The following is a 9,281-nucleotide window of genomic DNA, read 5'->3' on the forward strand; positions in this document are numbered from 1 at the left end:
ATTGTCCTGTCCAACATTTAGAACTTTGCATTTGTCTATATTAAACTGCATCTGCCACTTCTCCGACCACTGCATCAGTCTATTCAAATCTTCCTGGAGTGCTCGAATGTCCTCGTCAGAATGAATTCGACGGCCTATTTTGGTGTCATCGGCAAACTTGCCGATGTCGCTCTTTATGCCCTCATCTATGTCGTTTATGTAGATTGTGAACAGCAGGGGGCCCAACACTGACCCCTGTGGAACACCGCTCGTGACGCTTCCCCACTCTGATTTCTCCCCATTTATGCAAACTCTCTGCTGCCTATTTGTCAACCATGCCTCTATCCAGGAAAAAATTTCTCCTCCTATTCCATGTGCTTTAATTTTCATCAATAGTCTCTGATGTGGGACCCTGTCAAAAGCCTTACTGAAGTCCATATACACAATATCATATTCGTTACCATGATCTACCTCCTCAAATACCTTAGTGAAAAAAGTTAATAAATTCGTAAGGCAGGAACGTCCCTTTGTAAAACCATGCTGAGATTCGTTGATTAATTTATGCTTTTCAAGGTGGCTACGAACTGCCTCGGCAATTATTGATTCCATAAATTTTCCCACTATGGAGGTTAGGCTTATTGGTCTATAGTTCGAAGCTAAGGACCTGTCACCTGTTTTGAAAATAGGTATCACATTTGCCATTTTCCACTTATCTGGCACCATGCCAGTTTGTAGTGATATGTTGAAAAGATTAGCCAAAGGTGTGCTAAGCTCCTCTTTACATTCCTTTAGAACCCTTGCATACAGTTCATCAGGGCCTGGGGATTTGTTAGGTTTTAATTTATCTATTTGCCTAAGGACCATGTCACTTGTGACCCTAATAGTGCACAGTTTATTATCGTCCTGTTCTACATAATTTATCATTACTGGAATATCACTGGTATCCTCCTGTGTAAAAACTGAGAGGAAGTATGTGTTAAAAATTCTACACATTTCCTTATCACTGTCAGTGAGCTGACCCGAGGAACTTTTGAGTGGGCCTATCTTGTCCCTGATCTTACTTCTGTATACCTGAAAGAATCCTTTTGGGTTAGTCTTCGATTCTCTTGCAACTTTAACCTCATAATCTCTTTTTGCTTTTCTAATTCCCTTTTTTATTTCTCTCTTTAACTGAATATATCGATTTCTTAATTGCCCCTCTCCTCTTTTGATTTGCCTATATATGCCTCTCTTTTGACCAATCAGATATTTTAATCTATTGTTCATCCATTTAGGATCATTTTTGTTTGATCTGATTTCCCTATTTGGAACATAATTTGACTGAGCAGCTAGAACTATGCCCTGGAAAGCATCATATCGGCAACCATCACCACCTACCTGACCCCTAGTCAGGTCATTCCAGTTCAGCCCACCTAAGTAATTTTTCAGTCCTATGAAATCAGCCAAGCGAAAGTCAGGGACGGAGACTTGATTGCCATTATTAGGGGAATTCCATGATATGTTAAAACTGAGTGATTTGTGATCACTCTCCCCAAGCTCATCATTAACCTCAAGATTATTAATTAGTGTTTCCCTACTGGCAAGAACCAAGTCAAGGAGGTTATTTCCCCTAGTTGGCTCTGTCACAAACTGTTTTAAAAAACAATCCTGGATCGTATCAAGAAAGTCACCCGACTCTAAATTTCCTGTCAAATTGCTCCAGTCAATCTGTCTATAGTTGAAATCTCCCATTAGCACAACATTTTCGTATGTAGATGCCTTACGAATTTCGTCCCATAGAAGTTTACTGCACTCCCTATCAAGATTTGGGGCCCTGTAAATCACACCCAAAATTAGTTTTTCTCGGCCCTCGAGAAGCTGTAACCAAACAGATTCAGTGGCTGACGCTTCTAATTTAATATCTTGTCTAACACAACAATTTAAATTGTCTCTGACATACATCGCTACTCCACCACCTTTCCTGTTGACCCTGTCAGTGTGGAATAATTTATAGCCTTGTATGTGACATTCAGATGGCATCTCTCTATCTTTCAGATTGAGCCAGGTCTCTGTTATAGCAATAATATCTATGTTTCCTGCACTTGCAATTAATCTTAGCTCATCTATCTTATTTCTAACACTCCTGCTATTAGTATAGTAAACCTTAAGGGAGCTAGTCCCTTGCTGCCCTCTGCTGTCCCCCTTTGTTTTCTGACCTGTTCTATTGTCTAGTCAAGGTCTAGTCAAGATCAGATCAAAACATCTCAAGTCAGGTGTATGCTGATGGTTACAATATGTGACAATTCAATGGACAATAAACGCATCAACAGACACATAAACCGTAGCTAAGATTCGTATCACATGTTCTGTATAATGGCTAGTTCTACAAGACCGTAGTTTTGGCAGAGGACCAGCAGCATCAGATAACTCGCTTTAGGTCTTTATGGTACAGTGCATAACGCACTGGCCTACTAGTTTTAACACTGGTTTTCCGTGGGTTCGAATCCTCCCTACGGCGAGATGTTTACAATCGTGACATTCGTGAATCAACCAATAAGAGTATTGTGACTTATATTAATGGCTAGATGATAAGTCTCACGCGCTTTGAAAATCAAAGTGAAAACATGTGATATCTAGACATGTTTGATGTAGGATTGCATGATTTATCATGGCTTCGTAATGAACAATAGTTGCAATCATCACCAACAATTATAGCTATCACCAACAATTGCAGCCAAAAACAACAAAAATAATCAAGAGCAATTACAACCGACAACAAATTTAATCGCCAGCTGCATCAATACAACCAACAGCAACAATTACACCCATCAGGAAAATTAGCATCAAGCTACAGCAATACAACCAACAACAATAATACAATCTACAACAACAATTATAATCATCAGCAATGTTAACAACCATCAAGGGTGGCCCCACCACCACCACCACGGTTAACAACCTGCTACCTGCCAGTGTTCCTGAGTAAACTCCTGCATATTCTAACATAAATTAAGACACACGGCGGCCAGCACCGTGTCTACGAGACTATTTGGACGTCTTGTAATGTAAGGAAGGAGCCACAGCAGCTGCTGTAAGTAGATTAGCTTTCTCCCGTCTCGTCTGGGAGCTTGTTTAAGAATGGTGGCTCCAGGTAGTGCTTTTATGAAAAGATGTTAGTGTGCTTTGAAAAGGGGTAGGAGTGAAGCATATGTGTGTGTGTGTACTGCTCAGGGACATGCAGTGATAGAGTAGAATGTGTGTGTTTGTGTGTGTGTGTGTGTGTGTGTGTGTGTGTACTCACCTAGTTGTGGTTGCAGGGGTCGAGACTCAGCTCCTGGCCCCGCCTCTTCACTGATCGCTACTGGATCCTCTCTCTCTCTGCTTCCTGAGCTTTGTCATACCTCTCCTTAAAACTATGTATGGTTCCTGCCTCCACTACTTCACTTGCTAGGCTATTCCACTTGCTGACAACTCTATGACTGAAGAAATACTTCCTAACGTCCCTGTGACTCGTCTGAGTCACAGGGTGTGTGTGTGTGTGTGGAACACCTAAAGGTGAGCATAGTACCGAGCATATCGCCAGAGCCACACTTCAAACGTGTAAACTCTGCAGCAAATACTCGCTCGGCACATCTAAGAGCAATCTTCTGGAAAATAAACGAAGGAACTTTAACGGTCCTATATGTGATAAATGTCAAGCCAATCTTGGAGTATGTATCACCACTAAGGAACCCCTCCCCCCCCACACACACCTGATGAAGCACGTTAAGTAACTGGAGGAAATGCAGAGATATACAATGAGAACAGACCCATAGCAAAGAGGAATGAGTTATAATGAGAAGTTAAAAGAATTGAACCTGATGACATTAGAGAATGTAAGAACCAGGAAGGCATGATAACGATATACAAAAAACTCACAGGATGAGTACTGGGTGCACAGTAAAATAGCCGTTCAGGTGGCACAACTGAGAGGCTGACAATGCGTGCACGAGGGACAGGTGGAAGTTAAATACACGTATGAGTCACGGGGATGTCTCAGGACGTATTTCTTCAGCTTCGGTGTGATCAAGAAGTGGAATGATCTGGACGAAGATGTAGTGGAGGCACCCTCATACATAGTTTCTATAAAATGTAGAACAGGATGTACGAGACTATCAGGGAGGGTATCCTGCAAATGGCAAGTTAACGGGAAGGGGCAAGAGCGGAGACTCGACCATAGCAACCACGAGTGAGTTGAAATAAGTGAGTACACAGGGAAACAAACACAAGCACACACGTACACACACACCCACACACAACACACACACACACACACACACACATACATACACACACACACACACACACACATACACACATACACATGCACACACACATACACACACACATACACACATACACACACACATACACACAAATACACACACACACACACACACACACACATAAACACATACACACACACACACACACACACATACACACACATGCACTCACACATACACACACACACACACACACATATGTATATATATATATATATATATATATATATATATATATATATATATATATATATTATATATATATATATGTATATATATATATATATATATATATATATATATATATATATATATATATATATATATATATATATGTATATATATATATATATATATATATATATATATATATACATACACATGCGCACACGTGTGCACACACACACACACACACACACAACACACAACACACAACACACAACACACAACACACAACACACAACACACGCACAATACACAACACACAACACACACACACACACACACACACACACACACACACACACACACACACACACACACACACACACACACACACACACACACACACACACACACATATATATATATATACGCACGCATATACAACAAGCCTAGTGTCTAATCGACATGTGCCTAGGACAAAATGGCAACTAACTCACACGCGCATCCAAACATTTCACCTGACACTGACATAAAGGATACTCTGGTCTTTGATATAGCTTATACGTGTGAGTTAGCAGTATTTTTATTTTCATCCTGGAAATAATTCATTAACGCACAAAACAACATTGTTGGTGTCCACTCCTATAAACTCTGACTGGTGCAATCAACAAACACCACTTGAAGACATTCCCATGATAAGTTTCATTGATAACAGAGGAACAAAATCTGTCTTTTGATACACAAATAATTAAACCCCAGATGTGTTTGGCCGTGAAACTGAAATGGAAATTATTTTAAACACGGGACCTGACTCAGTGGTGCGTATTTTCTCCCGTGTTCCCTCCTATCTGTCGTGTTCCTCCTTATTTCTCCTGTTTTTCTTATTTCTGCTGTGTTTCCCCCTATTGCTCGGGTTCCCTCTAATCTTTCGTTTTTCTTCTAATCTGCCATGTTTCATTTTTTCATGTTTTTTATCCCCCCCTCTCGTATTCTCTCTCCATCCATGTGTTGTCGCTTCTCCCCTTCATTTCTTCGGCCACAGTCGTGCTAGCTCCGCCATCTGCTTTTACGTTTTCTAAATCTTTCTTAAAAATACACACCCTACTTACGGCCTTTTCTGATGCTTCTTTATTCAAACACTGCTTGTTTACCTTCTTAATATTCCTTCAAAAAACTCTGCCTACTACTTACTGCCTTCACTTATTCTCTCTTCAAGAGCAAGGCCAACTTACTGCCCTTTCTAAATCTTTCATTAAACATGTAGTCTCCCTATTATCTTTGTCACCAGAGTGTAATCTTACCTTGTGATTTCGATATTCGTATTTTCTTCTGTCCTTCCTGTAATGTTGGACAGAGAGGCTTCCCAACAAATATTGTAAAAAGACTCTGATATGTAGCTAAGATCTACACTTACGGACAATGTTTCGCTCTGAGAAGAGTTGATTAAGCTCTTAGAGCGAAATTGTGCCATTAAGAGGCACGTCAGTTCCCCTGTCTTCTAACAATATATGATTTTTCCCCTATAATCTACCTTGTCCATAATTACTGTCGCATTTACATCGTCTGCTTTCGTAAGGTGAAGTCCAGGATCTTTCCTTAATTCATTGTATACCTTAACAAATCTTTGAGGGCAATTATGTTGCACATGTTTGAGCGAAGCTCAAATGCGTTAGTAATTATGGACAAAGTAGATTATAGGGAAAAAATAAACATGAAATTAGGAGAGAGGGAAACAAGGCACACAGTGCCATGTTTTCTACGATGCCCTTGCCGTCTCCGCTGTGAGGAATTTTGACAGTCATGGCATTTTAACCATTGACCTTATACGTACCAAAAAAAAAAAAAAATCTGCGTAACATCCACGAGTCGTTTTCAGTGAGCAGAGAATATTGAGTGGCAAAGAAAATTTAAATTATTGTGTAGAAAAGCTGTATCGAATGACTATATCAGATATCATTTGCTGAGTATACGTGAGGGTTTGCTGAGTATACGTGAGGGTTTGCTGAGTATACGTGAGGGTTTGCTGAGTATACGTGAAGGTTTGCTGAGTATACGTGAGGGTTTGCTGAGTATATATGACAATTTGTTCAGCGTATATGAGAGTTTGCTCAGTATGCATGAGAGTTTGCTGAGAATACATGAGAATTGGCTTAGTATGCATGAGACTTTTCTCAGTATACATGAGAGTTTACTCAGTATATACGAGAATCTGAATTATGATGGATTTTCAGCTATATCTTAAAAAGATACCTTTTTTAAGTTGAAGCCTTGATGGAGACTCTTCAAGAGGACTGTGTCGAGGTTCTTTTCAGAAGAACTCTCTGAAACGTCCACTTGAGGGGATTCTTTTGAAGGACGCCCTTTTAAAAGGACTCTCCTGGAGGTGTCTCTTTAAATGGACTCTGAGAGGGAATCCTTTTGAAGGGACTTTTTGGAGTTCGTCCCTTTAAAGGGACTTTTCTGGAGGACGTCCCTTTATATGGACTCTTTTAGAGGGTGTTCTTTTAAAGGGACTCTTTGAAGAATCTAGGACACATGGGGGAAGACCCTTAAAGGGGCTCTTTAGAAGGGTTTCTCTGGAAGGACTCTTTAAAAAGATCCTCTGAAGGAATCCCTTTCAAGTTTCTGGAGAAGCTACAGAGACGTGATAATAATCTAGTCCGTTCTGGATTATCATAAGTGATAATAATCAGGTCCGTCCTGGATATATCATAAGTGATAATGATCTAGTCCGTCCTGGATTATCAAAAGGTCTCTATAAGTGTTAATAATCTACTCCGTCCTGGATTATCATAAGTGATAATAATTCGGTCTTTCCAGAATTATCTTCAAGTATAGAGACATAATGATAATCCAAAGGGACTATTTTTTCCTCAGTGCAAACCCGATTACCTCCCACTCCCCAGATTCTGTATGACTCTTGCGAAATACTGGTTCTCCTCTTTGGTAATAATAATTCTAAGGAAGAGGGGGGAGACTTATTGAAAGGGATTTCTCTTAAAGTGACCCGTTGCTCTCACGTCTTAGGAAATCCTTTCAAGGTTGTTCTTTGGTTATCTCTTTGAAGAACGTCGTGGAGAAAGCCTTTCCTCCAAGGTTCTAAACTTTGGGCAGTTGGAGGGAAGTTGGAAGGAAGAAAATGCTCCTGTTTTTTCCCCCGTCCTTTTGATAAGTAAGTACGCTCTTTGAAGCTCACAGTCACCGCTTCATTTCAGCACTTCCAACACCTCCAGCTAACCTCTAACAGAGCCTCAGAACCTCAGAGGCCCTACACCTAGAACACAGCTCTGCTTCAACACCTCCAGCAGAGCTCCAACACCAATAACAGAGCTACTGTACCTCCATCAGGCTTTCAGTGTCTCCAGCAAACATCCATCGCCTCTAACACCTCCAACAGAGCGCCATTTCAACTCACCCGTCTCGTTTCCTTCCATCGGCGACCTTCTCGTGAAATCTCGTCTCCTTCACTAGAAGTCGCAAGACCGAGGGAAGGAAGGCAGCACAAGAGAGATGCGTCAGTGCATAGTCTCCCTCACTTGAAGTTACGCAGGAAGGAAGGCAGTTGAAGACAGCCACGTCAGTACATGGTCTCCTTGCTTGAAGTTACGCAGGATGGCAGCACAAGAGAGATGCGTCAGTGCATGCGCCCCTCCACCTTTCCACGCTGTTATTCTCTATATAACCCCTTACTGGCACGGTAATTCCACTTCGATTTACTACTACTACTGCTACTACTACTACTGCTGCTACTACTACTGCTACTACTACTGCTACTACTTCTGCTGCTGCTACTACTACTACTACTACTAATACTACTGTTACTACTGCTACTACTACTACTATTTATTATCGTCAACAAAACTGCTCGGCTACTTTTCATTCATCGGAGGTAAACAAATTTTTGCCTCCAAGCCTACCTTACTCGCATCTGTTCACAACTTTACATCAGATTAATGTTAAGTTTCAATATTTTCATTGGTAAGCTGAGGAGTTTTGGCGGGAAAGTGTGTATACATCAGCAAATTGTCACTGCTACGTTATATTTCCAGTTTCCTTTGGATAAATTTATTAAAAAACTGAACGCTGAGAGAAAGAGAGCGTTGCGGGGAGCGTGCGTGTGTGTGGGTAAGTGTCGAGCAGCGGTGGTTCACTTGTTGCTGGCTGCCAGGGCAGGTGGTAGCTCCGTGCTCCCTGCTGCCTGCTGGCTGACTGAGCTTCACCACGCTCCTCATGCCTGGCGCTGCCCCCAGGCTTGGCACTGATGCCAGGAGGGGAGGGACAGGTCGCGCCCTGCCTCTCTGTCTGTCTGTCTGTCTGTCTCTCTCTCTCTCTCTCTCTCTCTCTCTCTCTCTCTCTCTCTCTCTCTCTCTCTCTCTCTCTCTCTCTCTCTCTCTCTCTCTCTCTCTATCTATCTATCTATCTATCTATCTATCTATCTCACACGCTAACATGAGGTGCTGACAAGAAATACTTCAGGCACTGTAGGCTCTTGATTCAGGGAAAGGAAGCTACCATTCTCTTTCTTGGATCAAATCTGATTACCTCCCATTCTTCTGGCATTGCAAGACCCATGTGGCTTAGAGCTTCCTAAGTAAATATAATAATAATAATAATAATAATAATAATAATAATAATAATAATAATAATAATAATAATTATTATTATTATTATTATTATTATTATTATTATTATTATTATATTATTATTATTAGTAGTAGTAGTAGTAATAGTAGTGATAAAGACTAAATATTGATTCACACTAAGTTTCTCCCTCTAAATAGGGTGAAACACTGGATTTAGGTAAATGTTTGGTCTGTGCATGTCAGTTAGTCT

The 9,281-nt window shown here is 40.8% G+C and overlaps 1 protein-coding gene across 1 annotated transcript in view; it reads right to left on the reverse strand.

Annotated features, from left to right (window-relative positions):
• LOC138853069 (uncharacterized) overlaps positions 1-8,671 on the reverse strand; it is a 188,941-nt gene extending 180,270 nt beyond the window's left edge. Inside the window, exon 1 of the mRNA XM_070087564.1 lies at positions 7,864-8,671. Within this exon, the coding sequence (XP_069943665.1) occupies positions 7,864-7,882 (19 nt within the window). The 5' untranslated portion in view covers positions 7,883-8,671. The remainder of the gene's footprint in view (positions 1-7,863) is intronic.
• Between the last annotated feature and the right edge of the window lie 610 nt (positions 8,672-9,281).

This window comes from Cherax quadricarinatus, chromosome 22 (assembly GCF_038502225.1).
Source record: "Cherax quadricarinatus isolate ZL_2023a chromosome 22, ASM3850222v1, whole genome shotgun sequence".
Classification (NCBI taxonomy): domain Eukaryota; kingdom Metazoa; phylum Arthropoda; class Malacostraca; order Decapoda; family Parastacidae; genus Cherax; species Cherax quadricarinatus.